At 43.1% G+C, this 26,541-nt stretch overlaps 1 protein-coding gene across 1 annotated transcript in view; it reads right to left on the bottom strand.

The window, feature by feature from the left end:
• Positions 1–22,639: 22,639 nt before the first annotated feature.
• The window catches only part of aadac (arylacetamide deacetylase), a 70,947-nt gene continuing 67,045 nt past the window's right edge, over positions 22,640–26,541 (bottom strand). The window contains exon 5 of the mRNA XM_052018706.1: positions 22,640–23,782. Within this exon, the coding sequence (XP_051874666.1) occupies positions 23,180–23,782 (603 nt within the window). The 3' untranslated portion in view covers positions 22,640–23,179. The remainder of the gene's footprint in view (positions 23,783–26,541) is intronic.

The raw sequence follows: 26,541 nt of genomic DNA, 5'->3' as shown, positions 1-26,541 counted from the left end.
GTGGCTGGCAGTGCACATAATAAGGAAGCTAAGGATGTGGTGAATCTCAAAAGATATTCACTGAGACAAGACTTAAAACGTTGGACCAGCACACCCTCAACTTTGACCTTTTTCCAATCCTCCCATATCAACTTCCTGAGAGGATCCGTTCCCAATCCAAGAACTGCTGCTCTCACTTGGATGGCCCAAGTAAATGAAAATCAAAAAATAATTGCAGATACTGGAAATATGAAACAAAATACGAAATTGCTGGAAATATTCAGCAGTCAAGGACACATCACACCACAGTCATTCTCTCTTCTCCCTCTCCTATTGGACTGAAGATACAAAAGCTTGAGATCATGAATCACTGGAGTCAAGGACAGCTTTATCCCATGGCAATTAACTCTTGAACAGACCTCTCATATGCTAGAAGATGAACTCTTGATTTCTCAATCCACATTGTCATGGCCCTTGCACATTTTTTGACTACCTGCACTGCACTTTCTCTGTAACTGTGACACTATATTCTGCATTCTATTTTCTTTTTAGTACCATGACATGATTATGTATGGTATGATCTGCCTGGATGACATGCAAAACAGCAGCTTCTCAGTGTATCTCCGTACATGTGACAACAATAAACCAATACCAAATTAGGTAATATCTGTGGAAGGAGGAACAGGGCTGATGAAGGTAACCATGTTGATGAACAGTCTTTGACCTGAAGCATTGTTTTTTCTTTCCACAGATGCTGCCTGACCTGCTGAGTGTTTCCAGCATTTTCTAATTTGGTTTGGTCCACCATTAACCCTACCGATGGAATGACTGATCCTCCTGTGTGCAAGGTCTCAGAAATTGCACTGCATTATAGTAACACATTAGAAACATCTAAAGTGGTCATGTCAAAATCAGAATCAGGTTTATTATCACTGACATACTGTATGGCATGACATTTGTTGTTTTGTGGCAGCAGTACAGTGCAAGACATAAAGACATAAAAATTACTATAAGTTGCAAAAGTAAATAGTGCAAAAGAGGAATAACGAGACGTTGCTGGAGGAATTCAGCAAGTCAGGCAGCATCCTTGGAGAAAAGCAGGAGGTCGATGTTTCCGACACAAGAGATGCTGGAATCTGGAACAACACACACAATATGCTGGAGGAACTCACTCCATAGATGCTGCCTGACCTGCTGAGTTCCACCAGCACATTGTGTGTGTTGGGTCAAGGTTTTGGGTCAGGACCCTTCTTGAAGAGGCCTGCTTGATCTCTCTAATCTCTCTTCACATGACAATCCCACCCTCCCAGGGATCGGTCTGCTGAAGAAACAAAGGACTGCAAATGCTGGAATCTAGATGAAAAACACAATGATGTTGGAGGAACTCAGCAGGCCAGGCAGCATCTGTGGAGAAAAGCAAGCGGTCAATGTTTTGGGCCAGGACCCTCAAGAAGAAGGGTCCTGAAGAAGGGTCCTGACCCGAAACGTTGACCATCTGATTTTCTCCATGGATGCTGCCTGACCCGCTGAGTTTCTCCAGCATCATGGTGTCTTTTCATTTTGATTCCAGCATCTGCAGTCCTTTGTTTCTCAGAGGAATAATGAGGTAGCATTCATGAGTTCATGGACCATTCAGAAATCTGATGGCAGAGGGGAAGAAGCTGTTCCTGAAATGTTGAGCATGGATCTTCAGGCTCCTCCCTGATGGTAGTAACGTGAAGAGGGCATGTAATATTTCTTTGCCCTCTGTTATAAATAGGTTATTAATCTTTGTAAAATATCAAGGTCTCCACTCAAAGACAATGCCAAGGAATGCGCTGAGGTTTCATATTTCTGTAGTGTGGCTTCAAAGCTCAGTTGTCTGATCAAATGGCACAATGTTTATTTTAATGCAAGGAGTATAGTGAACAAGGCGGATGAGCTTAGAGCTTAGATAAATACTTGGAGCTACGATGTGGTGGCCATTACAGAGACTTGGATGGTTCAGGGACTGGAATGGTTGCTTCAAGTGCCGTGTTTTAGATGTTTCAGAAAGGACAGGGAGGGAGGCAAAAGAGGTGGGGGAGTGGTACTGTTGATCAGAGATAGGGTCACGGCTGCGGAAAAGGTGGATGTCATGGAGGGACTGTCTACGGAGTCTCTGTGGGTGGAGGATAGGAACAGGAAAGGCTCAATAACCTTACTGGGTGTTTTTTATAGGCCGCCCAATAGTAACAGGGATATTGAGGAGCAGATAGGGAAGCAGATCCTAGAAAGGTGTGATAATAACAGAGTTATTGTGATGGGAGATCTTAATTTCCCAAACATCGATTGGCATCTCCAGACAGTGAGGGGTTTAGATGGGGTGGAGTTTGTTAGGTGTGTTCAGGTAGGATTCTTGACACAATATGTAGATAGGCCTACAAGAGGAGAGGCTGTGCTTGATTTGGTATTGGGAAATGAACTTGGTTAGGTGTCAGATCTCTCAGTGGGTAAACATTTTGGTGATAGCGATCATAATTTTATCTCCTTTACGATAGCACTGGAGAGGGATAGGAACAGACAGACTAGAAAGGCGTTTACTTAGAGTAAAGGGAATTATGAGGCTCTCAGGCAGGAAATTGGAAGATTAAAGTGGGAACAGATGTTCTCAGGGAAAAGTACAGAAGAAATGTGGCAAATATTCAGGGGATATTTGTGTGGAGTTCTGCATAGGCATGTTCCAATGAGACAGAGGAGTCACGAGAGGATACAGAAACCGTGGTGTACAAAGGCTATAATAAATCTAGTCAAAAGGAAAAGAAAAGCTTACAAAAGGTACAGAGAGCTAGGTAATGTTAGAGATCTGGAAGAGTATAAGACTAATAGGAAGGAGCTTAAGAAGGAAATTAGGAGATCCAGGAGGGGACATGAGAAGGCCTTGGCCGGCAGGATTAAGGAAAACCTCAAGGCATTCTCCAAGTATGTGAAGAGGATAAGATGCGAAAGAATAGGGCCTATCAAGTGCAGCAGTGGGAAAGTGTGTATGGATCCAGAAGAAATAGCGGAGGTATTGAATGAATACTTTACATCGGTATTCACTACAGAAAAAGATCTGGGGGATTGTAGTGTGGACTTGCAGCAGGCTGAAAAGCTTGAGCATGTAGATATTAGGAAAGAGGAGGTGCTGGAACTTTTGGAAAGCATCAAGTTAGATAAGTCACCAGGGCCAGATGGGATGTACCCCAGGCTGCTGTGAGAGGCGAGGGAGGGGATTGCGGAGCCTCTGACCATGATCTTTGCATCACTGATTGAGACAGGAGAGGTTCCAGAAGATCGGAGGGTTGCGGATGTTGTTCCCTTATTCAAGAAAGGGAGTAGGGATAGCCCAGGAAATTATAGACCAGTGAGTCTTACCTCAGTGGTTGGTTAGCTAATGGAGAAGATCCTGAGAGGCAGGATTTATGAACATTTGGAGTAGTGTATATGGATTTCGGCAAGGCATTTGATAAGGTACCCCATGTAAGGCTTATTGAGAAAGTAAGGAGGCATGGGATCCAAGGGGACATTGCAATGTGGATCCAGAACTGGCTGGCTCACAGAAGGCAAAGAGTGGTTGTTGAAGGGTCATATTCTGAGTGGAGGTCGGTGACCAGTGGTGTACCTCAGGGATCTGTTCTGGGACCCTTACTATTTGTGATTTTTATAAACGACCTGGATGAGGAAGTGGAGGGATGGGTTAGTAGGTTTGCAGATGACACAAAGGTTGGATGTGTTGTGGATAGTATAGAGGGCTACCAGAGGTTACAGCGGGACATAGATAGGATGCAAAGTTGGGCTAAGAAGTGGCAGATGCAGTTCAACCCAGATAAGTGTGAAGTGGTTCATTTTGGTAGGTCAAATATGATGGCAGAATATAGTATTAATGGTAGGACTCTTGGAAGTGTGGAGGACCAGAGGGATCTTGGGGTCTGAGTCCATAGGACGCTCAAAGCGGCTGCGCAGGTTGACTCTGTGGTTAAGAAGGCATATGGTGTATTGTCCTTCGTCAGTCGTGGAATTGAATTTAGGAGCCGAGAGGTATTGTTGCAGGTATATAGGACCCTGGTCAGACCCCACTTGGAGTACTGTGCTCAGTTCTGGTCGCCTCATTACAGGAAAGATGTGGAAGCCATAGAAAGGGTGCAGAGGAGATTTACAAGGATGCTGCCTGGAATGTGGAGCACCCTTATGAAAGCAGGTTGAGGGAACTCGGCCTTTTCTTCTTGAAGCGAAGGAGGATGAGGGGGGACCTGATTGAGGTGTATAAGATGATGAGAAGCATTGATCGGGTAGATAGTCAGAGGCTTTTCCCCAGGGCTCAAATGGTGGCCACAAGAGGACATAGGTTTAAGGTGCTGGGGAGTAGGTATAGAGGAGATGTCAGGGGTAAGTTTTTTACTCAGAGGTTGGTGAGTGTGTGGAATGGTGATGGAGGCGGATACAATAGGGTCTTTTAAGAGACTGTTAGATAGGTACATGGAGCTGAGAAAAATAGAGGGCTATGGGTAAGCCTAGTAATTTCTGGGCTAGGGACATGTTCGGCACAGCTTTGTGGTCCGAAGGGCCTGAATTGTGCTGTCGTTTTTCTATGTTTCTTCTATGTTTCTAATGTAAGGTCGAGTAGGCAGCTGTCATGATTAAGGTGAAGTTAAGTTTGAGACCTGTTATGTTAAAGTGTGAGAAGGATTGCAAACCTATTCGAAGTGGCACTGTCATTTATTTTTAGGCATGTAATACTTTATGTCAGGCTTTGTTCTGTATTGAGTTGAGAGCCTGGAGACATGTTATAATGATGTGGAGATTTGCTGATTCACTAATCCACCAGAGGAGGTAAATATCTAAAGTTAATACTTTGAGCGGAAGCTGTTTTTCAATAAACCCCAAAGCCAATTGAGATGCAAAGGACGTGAACCTTCTAGGAGCACTTACGCAGCATTCAGAAGGTGCAATGCAAAATAGACTGTTTGACCAGGTTCTCTATACCAGACTGTAAATGAAGCAGACAGACTTTTCCCCATCACTCCTCAATCTGCTTATCACGGTGGCTATCTATTCTCCCTCCTCTACTTTTCTAGATTCATAGAGATTCAAAGAGTTATATAGCATGGAAACAGGCCCTTCAGCCCAACTCGTCCATGCTGACCTACGCTAATCCTGTTTGCCTGTGCTTGGCCCATATCCCTCCAAACCTTTCCTTTCCATGTACCTGTCCAAATGCCTTTTAACTGTTGAAATTGTACCCGCCTCTACCACCTCCTCTGGCAGCTCATTCCATATACCCACCACCCTCTGTGTGAAAAACTTGCCCCTCAGTCCCCTTTAAATCTTTTCCCTCTCTCCTTAAAGCTATGACCTCTAGCTTTAGACTCTCCTGCTCTGGGGCAAAAGATTGTAACTATCTACCCTATCTATGCCCCCTATAATTTTAAATACCATTCTTCAGCTTCCATCACTCCATTAAAAACAGTCTCAGCCTATCCAATCACCCCTTATAACTCAATCTCTCCAGCCCAGGCAACATTCCATGAAATTTTTCTGCACACTCTCTAGCCTGATAACATCCAAGTCTAGTATTGCTTTAAATGTTGTTAAATGCTTTAAATACCTATGTGCCTGTGATGCTGCTGCAAGCAAGTTTTTTATTGTACCTGTACCTCACCGTACTTGTGCACATGACAGTAAACTTGACTTCACTTGACTCTTCACCTCAGTATTTATAGTTGTGAATTCTGCATTCTTACTAATACAGCGAGACAGTGAAAGCTGACATCTTCAATATAAAGGTTCCTCAGTCTGTCATCTATCACCTTAAGTATTTCCCCCTCCCCTTTAAGCACTCAAAAGAGCTTCTTCCACAGCCCTCAGTGGTAGAGGATTCCAAAGATTCGTCAGCCTCTGAGTGAAGAAATTTCTCCTCATCTCATTCCCAAAAGACCTGTCGTTATTCTGAGACTGCAGTCCTTGATTCTAGATTCCTCAGTCAGGTAAAACATCCTACATAAGAAAATGGAACTCAACCACAAACTCCCTGCATCCAGCCTGTAAGAAGTTTCATTGAGACCTCCTCTCAGTTTATAGAGAATACAAGTAGTCTATAATCTTTAGCCTTTTGCACTTTTCCAATGAAATCCAATGTAAGTACCTTATCTTCTGTTTAGACATGTTACAGACCTCTGGACTCTACATTGACTTAAACATTTTCAGATAACCAGGCTTTCCAGTTTGTATCAGCATAGAAAGTGAGTTTCCTCTGGATGCTCCGGTTTTCTTCCACATCACAAAGACATACAGGTTGGTAGGTTATTTGGCCACTGCAAATTGCCCCTAATATGTAAGCTTGTGGTAGAATCTGGGGCAGAGTTGATGAGTTGGAAAGTTGATGAGCTAGTAGATGAAGGGACTGTTTCTGTGCTGTATTTCTTTATGACTCGATAATTAACCAGCCAGTTTTGATGAAAGGTCTTGACCTGAAATATTTCCTTCTTTCTAAATTATACCTGACCTAATGAGCATTTTCAACCTTCTCTTTATTTCAGGTTTCCAACATCTAGTACTTCACGAGAAATAAAGGACCGCAGATGCTGGAATCTAGATGAAAAACACGATGATGCTGGAGGAACTCAGCAGGTCAGGCAGCATCCATGGAGAAAAGCAGGCGGTCAACGTTTCAGGTCTGGACCCTTCTTTAGGACTAAACTGAAGAACGGTCCTTATCCAAAATGTTAACCGCCTGCTTTTCTCCACAGATGCTGCCTGGTCTGCTGAGCTCCTCCAGCATCATTGTGCTTTTCATCCAATACTTCACAGTACTAGCATTATTTTTCTCTCTCTCCTCTATTCACATTTTTCTCTTTCTATTTATATTTCTTCCAGGCAGATCCATCCTGATTAACAAGCTTTCACCTCTCTCTCTCATCTTAGAACTAAGGTAAGGAGGAAATTTCTTCAGCCAGAGGGTGGTGAATCTGTGGAATTCGTTGCAACGGAGGGCTGTGAAGGCCAAGCCATTAGGTGTACATGAGGCAGAGATTGACTGGGTTACAGAGAGAAGATGGGAGAATGGGGTTGAAAAAAGAAATCTGCCATAATTGAATGGTGGAGCAGACTCGATGGGCCGAATGGCCTAATTCTGTTCCAATGTGATCTTATGGTCTCCCAGCCAGCACCAGCACCACTGGTGACATTCAGTCTCTTTTGGTCTCCATCCCATCACAACCATTCCATTTGCTCTCTTCTCCCCTTCGTCTTCTCTGGAACTTAAAACATGCTTGATGCTAATATCTCCTGTTCTGATGAAAGTTTGTCATCCTGAAACATTAACTCTACTTCTTCATGTTGAGCATTTCCAGAAATTTCTATTTATATTTCAAATGTGCAATTTTGTTCCCATTCTCACTGCTCTGCCATTGAAGAATTTTCCCTGATATTAAATAGCAGAATGAACAGAAAAATTACAAGTTAGGGAAAGCAAAATCAGTCAAGAGTGTGGAAATATTTAAGAATTACCTAGATTTATGTATGAATCACATCAGTGTACAGGTAACTTTCTGGCTTTGAGGACTTGATAAATTGGTTTTTTATTGTCACATGTACCGAGGTACAGTGAAAAACTTGTCTTGCATACCGTTCATACAGATCAATTCATTACACAGTGCACTGAGGTAGTACAGGGTAAAACAATAACAGAATACAGAATAGAGTGTTGCAGTTACAGAGAAAATTCAGTGCAGGTGGACAATAAGGTGCAAGGTCATAACAAGGTAGATTGTGAGGTCAAGAGTCCATCTCATTGTACTAGGGAACCATTCAATAGTCTTACAACAGTGGGACAGAAGCTGTCCTTGAGCCTGGTGGTATGTGCTTTCAGACTTTTGTATCTTCTGCCCAATAGGAGAGGACAGAATGTCCAGGGTAGGTGGGGTCTTTGATTATGCTGGCTGCATTACTGAGGCAGCGAGAAGTACAGACAGAGTCCGTGGAGGGGAGGCTGATTTCCATGATGTGTTGGGCTGTGTCCATAACTCTCTACAGTTTCTTGTGGTCAAGGGCAGAGCAGTTGCCATACCAAGCCTTGATACATCCAGATTGGATGCGTTCTATGGTGCATCAATAAAAATTGGCTAAGGTCAAAGGGGACATGTCAGATTTTCTTTTGCCTCCTGAGGAAATAGAGGTGCTGGTGAGCTTTCTTGGCTGTGGCATCTACGTGGTTGGACCAGGACAGGCTATTGGTCATGTTCACTCCTAGGAACCTGAAGCTCTCAACTCTGTTGACCTCAGCACCATTGATGTAGACAGGAGCATATGCATTGTCCTCTTTCTGAAGTCAATCACCAGCTTTCAGGAAAGTGCCTTCCTTGAGATAAAATATATTTTGTGTTTCCCTTATAGACTTGAAGTCAATAACAAAAATACTCAGTTCAACTTTTCAAGTGCTGTTTATTCCATTATTAATGAGCTGTGTCATGTTTTACACTTTCATTGCTTCAAGCAAAGTTCAGTAAAATAAAGCAAACATGGAAATATAGACTGCAACAAATGTTTTCAAAAATCACATCAAATTCTACCATGTTTAATTTCATTCAACAAACGCACTTAACTATTTGCCAGATAACACTCACATCCAACTATCCCCTTTCAAACGTAAAACTGGTAAATTGGTTTATTATTGTCACATGTACTGAGGTACAATGATAAACTTGTCTTGCATACTGTTCATACAGATCATTTCATTACAGCAGTGCCTTGAGGTAGTACAAAGGAAAACAATAGCAGAACACAGAATAAAGTGTTACAGTTACAGAGAAAGTGCAGTGCAGGCAGACAATAAGGTGCAAGGCCATAACAAGGCAGATTGTGGGGTCAAGAGTCCATCTTATCATACAAGGGGATAGAAGCTGTCCTTGATTAGACATGCACTAGTTCTTGTAATTAATGAGATAAAGGGAAAGATTGTTGATTTATTTGTGGGGTAGAGTCATTACGCCAGATTCAAAGAAATTCTCACACAAAGAATAGATAAACTCATCCATTTGGAACACTGTGGATGTTCTGATACGAGGAAAACTGATCATTCCTGAAACACTCACAGCCACATCTAGTTCTTTTTTTACTTCTTGGATCGCTGCCGGATCTGTTGTGTATTTTCTGCCTTTATTTCAGGACACTGCTGTCTGCATTATTGTACTGAAAACAAGGAGTTGGTGAACGTGAGAGGATGCAGTACTCGAGAGGAAATTGGGCTTATCCAGAACAAACTGCTGGTTAAACAAGTTTTAGTTTGGGAAGGAAATTATTTTCAACCCACTGTCATCAAGTAGCAGGACATTACAACATAAGAGCCTGGGGTAGGAGAAACAATTATCCCTTGAAACCTGTTCCACCATGGCTGATCTTCTCCCTCAGCTCCATTTCCCAGCTCTATCCTCATATTCCTTTATTCCCTGAACATCCAGAAGTTTGTCAATCTCTGTTTTGGATGAACTTAATGACTGAGCCTTTGCAACCCTCCAAGCATAGAGAATAATAAAGATTCACTACGGTCTGGGTGAAGAAATATCTCGTCAGCCGAGCCCTCCATTATTTTGTGACTCCTGTCTTACACCGCAACCCGAGGAAATATCTCCCCTGCATCCACCCTGCGAGAACTTTGTGCGGTTCAATGAAATCCCATTCTTCCAAACTCCAGAGAATTCCAACCTAGTCTTCTCAATCACTCCTCACATGACAAACTGCCAGCTCTGGAACCCATATGATGATCCTTTGTGGGTCTCCCTCTACAGCAAGTATATCCTTCTTTAGGTAATATTCCAGATGCAGTTCGCCAAGGTGCTATACAACTGCAGTGAGACATGACTCCTGCATTCAGATCCTCTTGTAATAAAGGTATACTATTTGTCTTCCCAACTGTTTGCTGTACCTGAACCTTAAGATAGCAACATTTAAGAGGCATTTAGAAAAGCATATGAACACAAAGCATTGAAGGGATATGGACCATTTGGAGGCAGATGGGATTAGTTTAAATTAACATGATGATTGGCACAGGCACTGTGGACTGAAGGGCCCATTCCTGTGCCATTTTGTTCTATGTTCTACGTTCTATGTACTACTAGTGATGAGGAGAATAGATAAAGGGGAACCTTTATCTATTGACTTATGTACAAGACACCTGGGTCCCTTTGAACATTAAAAGTTCCCAGTCTGTCACTATTTTAAAAATTCTACTTTTCTGTTTTGTTATTGGAGTTGGTTTATTATTGTCACATGTACCGAGGTACAGTGAAAAACTTGTCTTGCATACCATTTGTACAGATCAAATCATTACACAGTGCTTTGAGGTAGTACAGGGTAAAAACAATAAAAGATTACAGAGTAAAATGTCACAGCTACAAGGAAGTGCTTTGCAGGTAGACAATAAGGTGCAAAGTCAAAAAAGGTAGATTGTGAGGTCAAGAGTGGGATAGAAGCTGTCCTTGAGCCTGGTGGTATGTGCCCTCAGGGTCCTGTGTCTTCTGCCTGATGGGAGAGGGAAGAAGGGAGAATGTCCTGGGTGGGTGGGGTCTTTGATTATGCTGGCTGCTTCGCCTAGGCAGCAAGAGGTAGAGACAGAGTCCATGGAGGGGAGGCTGGTTTCTGTGATGTGCCGAGCTGTATCCACAACTCTTTCTTGTGGTCAAGGGCAGAGTAGTTGCCATACCAAACCGTGATGCATCCAGATAGGATGCTTTCTATGGTGAATCGATAAAAGTTGGTGAGTGTCAAAGAGGACATGCCAAATTTCTTTAGCCTCCTGAGGAAGTAGAGGCGCTGGTGAGTTTTCTTGGCCGTGGCGTCTACGTGGTTAATTGATGTCATCACATTTTTCCATATTACATTCCATCTGCTGTGTCCTTACCTACTTATTTCGCTTGCCAAATCACCCTGAAGCCTTCTTACCTCCTCCTTCTTACTCTCAAGATCATCAGAAGACTTGGAAATATGACAAATGATCCCCTTAGCGAAGTCGTTGGAGATAGATAGTGAATAGCTGGAGCCCAAGGACCAATCACTAGTTCCAGGCTTCCCACTCCTTGTTGTCTTCCTCCAATTCCACATGCTCTAACCTCATTGGCCAACCTAGTATGTGGTCCTTATTTGAAAATGTTCTGAAAGTCAACAGCACCACTTCCACTGGTACTCCTTTGTCTATGCTACTAGTCAATCCTCAAAGATCTCAACAAATTAGTCAAATGTGATTTCTCTGTCACAAATCCAAGGTGACTTTGATCAATTCTATTATTCTTTTCTCAGTGTTATTATATATTCCAGCATTTTCCCTGCTACTGTTGTTAGGCTAACAAAATGGCTGTTCTCCCTTATCTCTCCCCTTCCTTTCATAAATAGTAGGGTCCCTCCAACCTGCGGGAACCATTTCAGAATCAGTAGAACTCTGAAAGTTGAAACTCTGAAATTTGCTATCTCCTTTCAAATTCTGAAATGTACGTAGGTCCTTTAGGATTTCTTGATTTTTGCTTTCACAAACTTTTCAAGTACTAATCGCAATCTTATTAATAGTGATCTCTACAGTTCCTCTTTCTTGTTAGACCATGGTTTTCTAATATGATGGTGAGGAGGTCATTGCACGGAGATGGGTTTCACACACAAGTCCATTTTTGCACAGAAAGTTTTTCAAGAATCGATATGAACTCTGTATAAAAGCGCAAGCATAATAAGAAAATGCAGCTTTCGATATCAATTTAATGACCACAGTGTGAAAAAGGCAGAAACCACTGGAAGTACTCACCATAGACAATAGCATCTGTGGAGAGAGACAGAGTTACTTCTCAGATCGAGTTCTGTTGACAGGTCATTAACCTGTAATTTTCATTTTTAAATTTTATTTACGCCATGGTAACAGGCCCTTCCGGCCCAACAAGTCCACGTCACCCATTTTAAACCCAAATTAACATACCCATACGCCTTTGCAATGTGGGAGGAAACCAGAGCACCTGGAGGAAACCCACGCAGACACGGGAGAACGTACAAGCTCCTTACAGACAGTGGCAGGAGTCGAACCCCAATCGCTGGCACTGTAATAGCGTAGTGCTAACTGCTACGCTACCGTGCCGCCCTATACTTGTTATATGTTAACTGTGTTTCAAGTTACTAAGTGCTGGCAAATAGGGTCAGCATGGAGTGATACTTGACGGTCAACATGAATATAGTGGACCAAAGGTTTAGTCTCATTGCTGTGTATTGGTATTGGCATTGGTTTATTATTGTCACTTGTACTGAGGTACAGTGAAAAACTTGTCTTGCATACCGATCGTACAGGTCAAATCATTACATAGTGCAGTTACATTGGGTTAGTACAGGGTGCATTGAGGTAGTACAGGTAAAAACAATAACAGTACAGAGTAAAGTGTCACAGCTACAGAGAAAGTGCAGTGCAATAAGGTGCAAGGTCACAACAAGGTAGATTGTGAGGTCAGAGTCCATCTCATCATATAAGGGAACCATTCAATAGTCTTATCACATTGGGATAGAAGCTGTCCTTAAGTTTGGTGGTACGTGCCCTCAAGCTCCTGTATCTTCTACCTGACGGAAGAGGAGAGAAGAGAGAATGACCCAGGTGGGTGGGGTCCTTGATTATGCTGGCTGCTTCACCAAGGCAGCAAGAGGTAAAGACAGAGTCCAAGGAGGGGAGGCTGGTTTCCATGATATGCTGAGCTGTGTCCACAACTCTCTGCAGTTTCTTGTGGTCCTGGGCAGAGCAGTTGCTGTACCAACCCGTGATATATCCAGATAGGATGCTTTCTATGGTGCATCAATGTGACTCAATCATTTCATTCAGCGCAAGGATTGGGTGACATCTGAGTTTTAACTATGTCTTTTTGTTTCGATATTCAAGCAATATTCAATATTCAAACATTTACGGAAGCTGTCTAATAAATTTTAGACACAAGAGACTGCAGATGCTTGAAATCTGGAGCAACACACAAAATTCTGGAGGAACTCAATGGGGGTCAGGCAGCACCTGTGGAGGGAAATGGACAGTCGACGTTTTGGGCCGAGACCCTTCATCAGGACTGGAAAGAAGGAAGGGAGAGAGCCAGTATAAAAAGGTGGGAGGAAGGGGTGGAGCGAGAGCTGGCAATCCGATCAAGGTGAGAGGGGGACGATAGGCAGTTGAGGGAAAGGGAGAGTGGAGACACTGTGACAGCTGTGGAATTTAATTTGAATAATAAATAAATCTGAAATTCATCCTCAGTAATGAAAATGATGAAAGCACTGGATCATTGTTTAAGAGACACACCAGCAAGACCACATCCACATGGAGTGCCTCTATATTGCATCACAAGCCACCTGGCATGGCCTCCGTCCTGGACTGGAATGTTGAGATCTTTTACAATGATCCCCCTGGAGTCGATCTTCAACCTTGAGCTTTCTGACTCAGAGGCATGAGGTATACTCTCTGAACCCCAGCCAAACCCCAGCAGCACGCTCATCTCACATGAGATCAGTGTCTTAATATGTTTACATTGGAAATTAAGTGAGAATATATAGTGCTATGGAACTCTGCCCAGTTCACAATGTCCCCCTCTATCACCTGCCGATCATCCTCCTCTCACCTGGATCCACCTATCACACACCAGTTCTTGCTCCATCCCCTCCCCCCACCCTTTTATACTAGCTCCCTCCCCTCTTTCTTTCCTGTCCTGATGAAAGGTCTCGACCTGAAACGTCGACTGTCCATTTCCCTCCATAGATGCTGACTGACCCGTTGAGTTTCTCCAGCATTTTGTGTGTTGCTCTAAATTTTAGACCTTTTCTTCCTGAGCTAATGTCATTTTCGTTCACTGAAGATCATAAAAACTGCAGGTGCTGAAAGTCTGAAGTCAAAAAAAAACAGAAAATGCTGGAAAAAAACAGCAGGTCAGGCAGCATCTAAAGAAAGAGAAGCAGAGTTAATTTTTCAGGTCAATGGTGGGGCAAGTTCAAGTTTCCAGTATTTTCTGTTTTTATTTCATATTCTTTTATTCCTTTTCTTTCCATTTATGTTCATCGAGATGAAGGATGTTGGCGCCGGTGAAAGAATTCTTCACAATCCAGGCACCAGCATCGGCTTCAAGCACGAAGGTTATGATAACGTGGTGGCTAAGTTTCTAGATGAGCTGACAGAGTATGTGATCATTGATCCAGACATATGAGTTCATATCCCTCTGTGACAGCTGTGGAATTTAATTTGAATAATAAATAAATCTGAAATTCATCCTCGGTGATGAAAATGATGAAACCACTGGATTGTTATTTAAGAAACACACCAGCAAGACCACATCCACATATTGCATCACAATCCATCTGGTATGTCTTCCATCCTGGACCGGAATGTTGAGATCTTTTACAATGATCGCTCTGGAATAGATCTTGAACCCTGAGCCTTCTGACTCAGAGGCATGAGGTATACTCTCTGAAGCCCATCCAAATCCCAGCAACACATTCATCCACATGAGATCAGTGTCTTAATATGTTTACATTAGAAATTAAGAAACAATACTGTTATGGAACTCTGCCCAGCTCACAATGTCCCTCAGGGGGAACCTGACAATCTCTGGTTGAGTTAACATCCCCACTTATCACTACACTATGCTGAAAATATTCCTGACTTTCTTCATTGGGTCCCATCCTTTTCTTTATCTAAAGCTGAGCAGGGAGAATGCAATTGGTAATCAGTGATAGGTTTATTACTGTCACGTGTACCGAGATGCAGTGAAAAGCTTTTGTTTGCGTGCCATCCAGACAGATCATTCCAATCATAAGTACATTGAGGTAGTACAAAAGGAAAATAAAACTTAATGCATTTGTTAAAGTTGCACACAAAGTACAGTGCAGGTAGACAAATAAAGTGCAAGGGCATGTCAAGGTAGATTGAGTGATTAAGAGTTCATCTTTATCGCTCAAGAGGTCTGTTCAAAAGTTTTATAACGGTGGGATAGAAGCTGTTTTTGAACCCAGTGGTACCTGTTCTCAAGGTTTTGTATCTTCTGCCTGATGGAAGGGGGGAGAAAAGAGAATGACCAGGTGGGAGGAGTCCTTGATTATGCTGGCTGCTTTGCCTAGGCAGCGGGAAGTGTAGCCAGAGTCCCTGGAGGGGAGGCTGGTTTTTGTGATAGACTGGACTGTGTTCATAACTCTCTGCAACTTCTTGCAGTCTTGGGTAGAGCAGTTGCCATACCAAGCCGAGATGCATCCGGATAGAAATTTCTTCAGGTTCCACTTCAGTAAACAACACTGGCTGTTCACGTATGAACAATGTTCTAAAATTCTAAGATACAATGGAGATGTCCAATTCAGGCAATTATCTACCAGAAACAGTCAATGTGGTTCCAGTTACCAAATATTGTATCTTACCACCAGTGTGACCTGAAAGAGACCTTGATTATTCACCATGAAGGTGATGCTCAGAAAGAATAAGACCATTTCTGCAATCAGAAGTGTAACCTTGATCAGAAATTAGTTTGAAAGCCAAGACTGCATTTCAAAGGAAAGCATCAAATCTCACTCAGGTCTTGACTCACTTCAGTATAGTGTAAGTTAAGAACATTTTGCTCAGCATTTTTAGAAACCACAGGTTCCACAAATGGCATAAGTGAAGAAATGACCTTGAATTTCCTTTAACTCTTTACAACAAATGATATTGTTATGTGTTTAATGGGTTGAAAAGTTCGAGGAAGTTTGCATTTTTGTGCACTTGGGAACACTTAAGCTGTTAAGCACAAGTTTCCGTGATCTTTTTGATAGTGTGCACCTGCCAAAGGCTTACAGGAATAATTTACCCAGCCACACTGTTAATCCAGGCTGAATCTAGGCTGGACTGTTAATGGAAAACAATTGGTCTCAGGGGTTTTCCCTGTCATGTCAGACTAGCGCATGCTATGCATGTGGACAACTTCACTTAACAACAGGTGTTTTCCAGGAAACTTTCTTTTAAGCCCTACAAACTCTTTAGCCTCTGCCTAAAAGAGTTGTGATGGCACAGTCCTTCCAGTACTTGGATGAACAATGATATGCAGAACCTGCAAGGTAATGGAACAAGTGCTCGACCGAGACCAAGGCCAAATAGGTCTTAAAGGGACCTCCCTTTGGAACTGAGATGAGGAGGAATTCCTTCAGCCAGAGAGTGGTGAACATGTGGAATTCATTGCCACAAAGGGCTGTGGAGGCCAAGTCATTGGGTGTATTTAATATATTGAAAATGTATTGATTGGTAAGGGAGATAAGGAAGAAGGTGGGAGAATGGGGTTGAAAAAAAAATCAGCCATGATTGAATGGCGGAGCGAACTCAATGGACCGAATGGCCTAATTCTGCTCCTATATCTTATGGTCTTCTTTGACTGGCTTGGACCCAGAAATATCCATGTCGTCTACACTTTAACATTTTTCCAAACATTAATTCCCAGCTGATATTGTTACATATGATAAATTGCAATTGATCTGTGCTTATCCTGTCCTTGGACTGCAAGACTTAATTTTGGAAACGTAAGTGTCATAGGTTGCCACTACTATACAGCATGCTTAGCACCAACCACCAAGGTTAAATTTCTGGGCATTATGACTTCCTCCCATTGCAGATAACTATTTTGGAATGTCTGCCCTTCCCACACATCCATGCTCAGGGACATGATGGAGAGGGTGTGATTACAGCAAATGAATCATACGGCCTGTTTTTTCCCTTTTCCAAAGGAGGTTTATTCAGTGACTACAGCATCACATTATTACAATCTTACGGTGCTCCATGATAGCTTTAAATTATAACACAGTCATCACTAAACATAACGCACTCTGAGCCTCTGTGGTACCCACTGGTCCCAGAAATCTCCCATTGTACATTGTGGGTACTGTGTGCTCCTTCTCTAGGGACACATGGGCACAGATGTAACCCCAGAAGAAGGGGCAGGCAATCAGCTCGGGCAGAACCCTCGACTGCCGACAGCCCAGACCCGTGAATGGCCACCTTGGCCAGGCCCAGGAGAGACCATACAGCCTAGCTGAAGACAGAAGACAGCCCCTCATCATTCAACATACAAGCCGCACCAGCTCCTCTGGCAGCTGTTCATTCAGTGACTGCACCTCAGTTAGGAACAGCAAAGAATCTATTTTCTGTGCAAGACTCCATTCCCTCGTCCAATTGCTGCTTTTTGCAACACATGTTAAAAAGACAGAATATTGTCAGTTGGGTTAGAACAGCCATCTGACACCCCATTCTTAGTGCGAGAATAACCACTCAGGGTGAATGTACCTGGGCCTGATCTCTTCCTCACCTGAGATGCTTGTGTACCAGTTGGAGAGGGACTTGGTGGACTGGACTTCAACTCTTTGTCAGAGGCCATGTGTTAAAAGTACCCCCCTCAGATACTTCAGCACACCATCGAAGCTGGCCTCCCAAACCAGTGCTGAATGAGCGCTATAATAAAAAGACGTCATCTTCCAGGTGAGACCCATCCGTCAGAAGACACAAAAGCCTGAAAGCACGTACCACCAGGCTCAAGGACATCTTCTATCCTGCTGTTATAAGACTATTGAACAGACTTCTTGTGCGATACGATGGCCTCTTGACCTCATGATCTACCTTGTTATGGCCTTGCACCTTATTGTCTACCTGCACTGCACTTTCTCTGTAACTGTAACACTATATTCTGCATTCTGTTATTGCTTTTCCCTTGCATTACCTCAATGTACTGATGTGATGAAATGATGTGTATGGATAGCATGCAAAAGAAAGGTATTTACTGTACATGTGGCAATAATAAACCAATTTACCTTGTTAGAATGTTTGCGTGCAATATTGTTACTTTCCTCATATTGCAATGGTGAATGTACAAGCCTACAAACACATGAACCTACAAATTTGACACATGTACAGTAGGATTGTAAAAAGCTATATCAAAGCAAGACTTTTGACTTTGTTTGAATCTATTGGTAACAATTAAGTTCAAGTTCATTGTCACGGGCATACCCAGGGTTAAAATATCTTGAAAATCAGCTTTTTGCAGCAGCAGCACAGGACATTACAAACATGACAAACATAAATTACATAAACTTAACATAAATTATACATAGAACCATAGAACAATACAGCACAATACAGGCCCTTCGGCCCACCATGTTGTGCCGCCCTTCAAACCACACCTAAGACAATCTAACCCCTTCCTCCCACATATCCCTCTATCTTAAATTCCTCCATATGCTATCCAACAATCTCTTGAACTTGTCCAATGTATCAACCTCCACCACCACCCACACCCACATAACTTACACAGCATAACAAACAAAAATAACAAATGACATCAGTGCCAGTTGAGGGAAATATATCCCGAGGTAGTGTGATGGTTTTTCAGGCGGGTTCAAGAACCTGACGGCAGTGGGGAAGAAGCTGTTGTTGAACCCTGAGGTGTGGGTCTTCAGGTTCCTGTACCTCCTGCCCGATGGCAGCAGTAAGTCTTGGGAAACAAAGCTGAATATTCTCCCCTCCATGGCCAGGTGTGTATTCTTTTTAAAAAGAGGTTTATTTATGTATTCGGACAGATGTGTGTGTTCAGTAGCACCACACAACTGCTGGCTTGGCTGAAACTAATTACCCCAGGAGAGATCAATATTCAAACAGGGGATCCACATACTTGTACGTATTTGTGTGCTATTTAAACATGGAGCAATTTTCTAAACATCCCAAAGGGAACATAAGAATAAGAATATGCTACTCAGTCTCTGGAGCATGCTCTGCTGTTCAGTAAGATCATGTCTGATCAGATCTTATTTACAAGGATGTTGCCAGGACTCGAGGGACTGAGTTATAGGAAGAGGTTAGAGAGGCTGGGCCTTTACTGCGTAGGAGACTGAGGGGTGATCTCATAGAGGTATAGAAAATCATAAGAGGGTGTAGGTAGGGTGAGCAGTCCTTTTTTCCAGTGTTGGGAAACCGAAAACTCGAAGACATAGTTTTGATGTTAGAGGTGAAAGGTTTAATAGGAACCTGAGGGGCAATTTTTTTTACACAGCGGGTGGTAGATATATGGAACCAGCTGTCAGAGGAAGTGGTTGAGGCAGGTACATTAGATAAATTTAAGTATGTGGACAGGTATGGGTAGGCACAGTAGTGCAGCGGTTAGCGTAACGCTTTACAGCGCCAGTGACCCAGGTTCAATTCCGGCCACTGTCTGTAAGGAGTTTGTACGTTCTCCCCGTGTCTGCGTGGGTTTCCTCCGGGTGCTCCGGTTTCCTCCCACATTCCAAAAACATACGGGTTAGGAAGTTGTGGGCATGCTATGTTGGCGCTGGAAGTGTGGCGACACTTGTGGGCTGCCTCAGAACACTCTACGCAAAAAGATGCATTTCATTGTGTGTTTCGATGTACATGTGACTAATAAAGAAATCTTATATGGATGACAAGAGTTTAGAGGGATATGGACCACGTGCTGGGAAATGGGATTAGCTTGAATATACATCTTGGTCGGCATGGACAAGTATGGGCCGAAAGGCCTTTTTCTGTGCTCTACAACTCTATGATTCTACAATCCTGACCTCAATTCCACTTTCCTGTCTTATCTCCATAACATTTGATTCTCTACTGACCAAAACTGTGACTGACTCAGCCATGAATACAGTATATTCAAAATTTCAGCATCCACAGATATCTGGATAAACGTCTTTTTAAAAAGCATACAATCTGACCACGGAGAGGAGAATATTCAGCATGTTGCCCTGGACTGATTGTTAGCAACTGATTCATTTAAAGTAAAAAATCTTGCTTTTATATAGGCTTTACAAATTCCAAAGATTCACAACATTCTAAGAAATTTCTCATCTTCTACATCATAAGTGACCAATTCCTTATTCTGAAAGAACTACCCAAGTTTGAGAGTTCCTCAAGAAGGACAATAGCATCTCAGCAAAAATCCTATTAAACTTCCCTTGGAACCATGTATTTTTCTGTAAGCTTGCGTCTCTTTCTTCCAAACTCCAATGAACATAGGCCCACAGTCCTCAATTGTTTTTCCACATACAGCAACACCTTGATTCCAGGAATCAACCCCGTGAGCCTTCACTGAATTGTATTTACGGTAAGTATATCCCTTGTTAAATAAGGAAAGCAGAACTGTGTGTAGTGTTTGAGGTGTGCCTTGTACAGTTGCAACAAAACTTTCTGACTTCCACCCTCATTCCAATCAAGGGAGATGCAAGGCTACAAAAATATGGAGTTCAAGGAGATCCCTGATGAAGTGAGTCAAAGAAATGTGCTTTGCATAAACATAGGTACAGCATAGGAACAGGCCCTTCAGCCCACAAATTCTGCACTGAACATGATGCTGAATTAAACTAAACCTCTTCTGCCTGCACATGATCCATATCCCTCCATTTTCTGCATACTAATTCGTCTAACAGCCTCTTAAATATCACTTTCATATTTGACTCTACCACTCATCCTGTCAGCCAGTTCCAGCCACCCACCACTCTCTGTGTAGAATACTTGTCCCACACATCTCCTTTGAACTTTTCCCCCCTCACACCTTGAATGCACATACTCTAGTATTTGATATTTTTACCCTGGGAAAAAGATTCTGTCTACCCTATCTGTGCCTCTTGTTATCTTATAAACTTCTATCAGGTCTCCCCTCAGCCTTCGACACTCCAGAGAAAACAATCCAAGACCCTTTGGGTCTTCAAGGAAAAGGGGAAGTTAAGGGGTAATGGGATTTAGTCAACTCCAGGGCATGAAACCCATTTTGTTTTCATTCATTTACTAGATGTGTTTGTTCATAAGGTCAGCTTTTATTGTTCATCGCTCATTACTTCTGAACTTAGGATGCAGTCAAAAGTCAACCACATTATTGGGCCTGGTGTCACGTACAGATCAACCTCGATGAAGGCATCCCTGAAGGATTTTATTGGAGCAGATAATTTTTTTTTACCACTGTGTGGTAGATTCATAGTTATCGTTATCAAGATTACTTCTTAAAATCTTCCAGATGTATTTACTTCCTTGAACGTACATTCCCAGCTGCAGTGGTGGGATCAAACCAGTAAACCTGACAGATTTCCCTCAGGAAAACAACAAACACAAGAGACATTTGAACTGAGGAAGGGCCTTTTCACTCAACACTTTATTCATTGTGACACAAATAGGGCAAATGATCACATTACATCAGGTGGTATACACACACAGCACATCAATAGAGAAATGGGGTTAATGAACAACATCGAACTTGATTGTTCCCCCATTTCAGTAGATCTTTACCTGGAGCACAGCGATAGTGTAGAGGCCAGTCCGAACAACATAGGTGGACAATATATAGCAGGAGGGCCTGGTTCCTCTGGTTTTAGGATGGGACAGGGAAGGGCACCAAGAATGAGGATACAAAGGCATTCAGCTGGGTTGGGGACCACACATCCTAGCTTTAGTCATAAGCATGCACTCCTTTTCAGTCCTGACATACACATTTTGCTGTTTTGCGATCCAGCAACCAGATCTATCTGAAGTTCTGGTACCTTCAGTTATGATGTTACATCTCAGGATGTGGGCTTTGGAATTAGACGCAGCAGAAATTAAATCCAGAATGACTGCAAGGCTAAAAAGCTGAATTGATGAGTACAAATATTCTCATTCCCTTGAGATGGAAAGTTAAGAAGTGATCTGCTGTTTAAGACAGTCAAAGGTGCAACTAGGGTAGATGGAGAGGAATATTTCATCCACAGGGACAAGCAGATAGAACCTTAAGGTCGGAGCCAGGATAACCAGATGTAATGCCAGAAAGCATTCCTTGGCACGAAACCCGAGGAAATTCTCTCCCCAAAAAAGCTAAGCATCAGTAAAATCAGGCAGCATCTGTGGAAAAAATCTGAATTAATGTTTCAGGTCAATGACCTTCAATCAAGCTACCAACCTGAAATGATGACTCTGCTTCTCTGTCCACAGATGCTGCCTGACCTGCTCAGCATTCTCTGTTGTACTTCAGATTTCTGGCATCTGAAGTATTTTGCTTTTTGCACTATCAGGACTGAATTTGATAGATGTTTGTTGGACAAACAAGTTAAGGGATATCCAACCTAGACAGTGAGTTGATAAAAGATGAGTTGAATGTTATGGGGAACTGGCATAGAAGAGGAATTGAAGCTGGTATAGACTAGCCATGATCATATTGAATGGCAGGACAGGCTTGAGGGGCCGAGTGGCCTACTCCTGCTCCTGTTTTCTTGTGTTCTTGTGTTCTCATTGAATGACAGGACAGGCTTGAGTGGCTGAACAACCTCCTTCCATTTATACGAGTTTGGAGAGGGCAAATTGGGAAGGTGAGATGTTAAAACCATAGAACAATACAGCACAATACAGGTCTTTCGGCCCACCATGTTATGTTGCAGTTGTACAAGACCTTGGTGAGGCTGCATTTGGAATATTATGTTCAGTTTTTGTCAACCTGCTATTAAGCTGGAAAGAGTGTAGAGGAGATTTATGACGATGTGGCCGGGACTGAAGGGACTGAGTTATGGAGAGGTGTTGAGCAGGTTGGGACTTGTTTCATTGGAGCGTAGGAGAATGAGGGGTGACATTATGGAGGTGTAGAAAATCATGAGGGGCATAGACAGGGTAAACCCAGGGTTGTGAAGTCAAGAACTAGGGGGCATAGGCTTATGGTGAGAAGGGAGAGATTTAATAGGAACCTGAGGGGCAACTTTTTCACCCAGTGTGTGGTCAGTATATGGAACGAGCTGCCAGAGGAAGAGGTTGAGGCAGGTACAATAACAACATTAAAAGGTACTTGGACAGGTACATGGATAGGAAAGGTTTAGAGGGATATGGGCCAAACAAGGACAAATGAGACTAACTTAGATGGGAATCTTGGTCGGCATGAACCAGTTGGGCCGAAGGGCCTGTTTTCATGCTCTATCACTCCTTATGACTCTAAATGGTCCGGTTTGCATCCCTGTGCTTAAACTATGCAACATCAGCCTCCTCCATTCTTCTGTACCCAGTAAGTTTCTTTTAAATATTTTGTTTCAAGTGATTATAATCCCTGACCAAACACACTTCAGTAAAACTATAGGTTAAATACAACAATAATCAGGGAAGTGGATCATTAGGAGATAGAATCACTTGCTGATAATCCACAGGTATGGAAGTAGTGTGGTACATAGTGGGAGGCCGGTGAGAATAATATTAAAAATCTGTTTACAAATTCTCTTGAAGCCAGTCAATATAACGACTCATTAGTTTCTGGCCGATGGCGAAATTGGCCGGCCACGTAATGAGCATCAGGACACCGTGGAAGCAATCCTCGAAATGCTCGAGAGTCACCTGGACGCCGGCTCTCTGCAGTCTCATGGCGTACATGGTCCCGTCATCTCTCAGGACATCAAACTCACAGGTCATGATGTAAGCCTGGGGGAGCGCCCTGAGCTTCTCGTCCCCCGCCAGGAGGGGAGCGGCCCTCGGGTCGAAGACGCCGGGCACCCTGGTGCCCTCCTTCCCCCCGCCGGGTGGGGTGTACTTGTACTCCTTCCTGAATTTCTCCGGCAGAAGGACACTCCAGTTTACCAGGCTGCTCAAGTCTTTGGCTTCAAGGCTGGTGTGGGTATTGGCCATCATCTCCCTCAGTAGTGACTTGTCGCGGCTGAAGTATTCACTCCAGAACCTGACCATCAGGGTCTTGGGCAGGATGGGCATGTTCTTGTTCTGCTGGTAGGAGGGAGTGTTGAAGTCAATGGTCTGAAGTGCAGGGTACACCAATGCTTGAATCTTGATTTCAACTTGAACCTCAGGGTCTTCCTTGATCTGCAAAACATCCCCGTCATTATTTGGTGCCCACAATTACATCACTAGGGACGCAATTGTACTCTAACACTGAGCGATTTTAATCGCAGGAGAGCCTGGACATAACAAACACAGGACGGGAATGTCAAGTACCCGAGTAGCCTCCTCCCTGGAGCTGATGAAGCAGTTCCCCACCATTGTCATGCAATGGGAGTCCAGGATGGGGGTCAAGCCCCAATCCCAACTGCCTCATAAAGGTGGGGTAAATAACAGAGTTATGCTACTAAACCGGTATCTCCAAGGGTGGAGGTTAATGATTCAGGGATATGATTCAAATCTCTTTGCGGAAGCTAAGAAATTTAAATTCAAGAAATGAAATAAAGACCATGAAATTATAAAGCAAATCTCAGTCACTGTGAACATGAAGCTTCTGGATTATCATAGAAGCCCATCTGGTTCATTCATGTCCCTCTCGCCTCTATTTGACTCCAGACCCTTTGTAACGTGTTGGCTCCTAACTGCCCTCTGAAACAAGGACCATTAGAGGAAATGGTTGAGGCAGGAACAATAACAGCATTTAAAAGATATTTGGACAGGCACATGGATGGGAAAGGTTCAGAGGGATATGGGTCAAACATGGGCAAATGGGACTAACCTGACTCAAGTACAATCTTATAAGACTCTTGAACGGAACTCTTGCATGTTGGAGATCAACTCTTGACCTCACAATCTACCTCGCCATTGCCCTTGAATCTTATTGTATTGTCTACCTGCACTGCACTTTCTCTGTAACCGTAACACGATATTCTGCATTCTGTTACTGCTTTTCCCTTGTACTACCTCAAAGTACTTATGTTTTTGAAATGATCTGTATAGATTGCTTGCAAAACTAAGTTTTTCACTATATCTCGGTACATGTGACGATAATAAACCAATACCAATGACTTAGATGGGCATCTAGGTCAGCATGGACCAGTTGGGCCGAAGGGCCTGTTTCCATGCTGTATTGCTCTATGACAAAAGATGGGCAATAAACAGTGATCCACCAGCACCAAATTGAGGGAACTCCTCACGGTCAGAAACAAACAAGTTGTTAAACTTTCTACTTTTGATGGACACAGTACTGATGAAGAACTTCATGCATCTTCCTATATCTCTCAAACCCAGCTGGACTAGCCACACAAATACTGCAACAACAAGAGCAGTAGGATGCTAGGTCTCTGTACTGAACAACTCAACTGTGCCCCATTCCGCTCGCAATCCCCAAAATCTTTCCACCACCTGCAACGTGCTTGTCACCGAACACTTCAACAAACTTCGACTGATGTACTGTTGAACGTATCCTGACAGGTTACATCGTGGTCTGGTGGAGCAATTCAAATGCACAGGAACGTAAGAAGCTGCAGAGAGTAGTGGACCCAGCCCAATACATCATGAGCATATCCCTCCCCATCATTAGTAGTATCTACAGGAAGCACTGCCTCAAGGAGGCAACATCCATCATCAAAGATCCCCACCATCCGGACCAAGCCATCTTCCCGCTGCTGACATCAGGAAAAGGTACAGAAGCCTGAAGTCCCACACCACCAGGTTCAAGAACAGTTACTTCCCTTCAACCATTCAGTTCTTGAACCAACCAGTACAACCCTAAACACTACCTCAATAGAACAACACTATGACCACTTTGATCATTTTACACTAAAATGGACTTTGTTTTTGTTTGGTTCTAATTGTGTTTTCTTGTAAAAGTTGTGTTTAATTTATGTTTATCTTGTGAATGCTGCTTACATGATGCTATGTGCCTGTGATGCTGCTGCAAGTAAGTTTTTCATTTTATCTGTGCACACATGTACTTGTGCATATGACAATAAACTTGACTTTGATAAGTCAGCTGCAAGTTGGAATACCCTCTGCTTCCCTGGATCAGTGCCACTCAAACAATACATGAAAAGCGCAACCAAATCCAGGACAAAGCAGTTTCCTTTCTCTATGTTCAATGGCCTGGCTGGTTTTATTGTTAAGTCTTGGGAAGTCGTGTCTGACAAATTTCTTGGAGTTCTTCAAGCAGGTAGCCAAGAGAGTAGATGAGGGTAGGGCAGTGGATGTTGTCTATATGGACCTTAGCAAGGCCTTTGACAAGGTCCCTCATGGCAGGCTAGTCTGGAAGGTTAGATCGCATGGGATCCAGGGGGAGATGGCAGATTGAATTCATGATTGGCTCAGTGGTAGGAAGCAGAGGGTGATGGTCGAGGGTTGTTTCTCAGACTGGAGGCCTGTGTCTCGTGGTGTGCCACAGGGGTCGGTGCTGGGACCTTTGTTGTTTGTAACTTATATAAACGATTTGGATGTGAATGTAAAAGGCATCGTTAGTAAGTTTGTGGATGACACTAAAATAGGTGGTGTTGCAGAAAGTGTAGAAGGTTTTGAAAAATTACAGGGGGATCTTGACCAGCTAGGTCTGTGGGCTGAGGATTGGCAAATGGCTTTCAGTCCAGATAAGTGTAAGGTTTTGCATTTTGGGAGATCAAACCAGGGTAGGACTTATACAGTGAATAGTAGGGACCTGGGGAGTGTTATGGAACAGAGGGACCTAGGAGTGCTAGAGCATAGTTCACTGAAAGCGGATCACAGGTAGATAGGGTGGTGAAGAAGGCATTTGGCACACTGGCCTTCATCAGCCAGGGCATTGAGTAGAGGATTTTGGAAGTTATGTTGCAGTTATATAAGACATTGCAGAGGCCACACTTGGAGTATTGTGTACAGTTGTGGTTGCTCTGCTA

The sequence above is a fragment of the Pristis pectinata genome, chromosome 6 (genome assembly GCF_009764475.1).
Source record: "Pristis pectinata isolate sPriPec2 chromosome 6, sPriPec2.1.pri, whole genome shotgun sequence".
In the NCBI taxonomy this organism is placed as follows: domain Eukaryota; kingdom Metazoa; phylum Chordata; class Chondrichthyes; order Rhinopristiformes; family Pristidae; genus Pristis; species Pristis pectinata.
The sequence above is the reverse complement of the archived record's forward strand: the minus strand, read 5'-3'. Positions and strand labels throughout refer to the sequence as shown.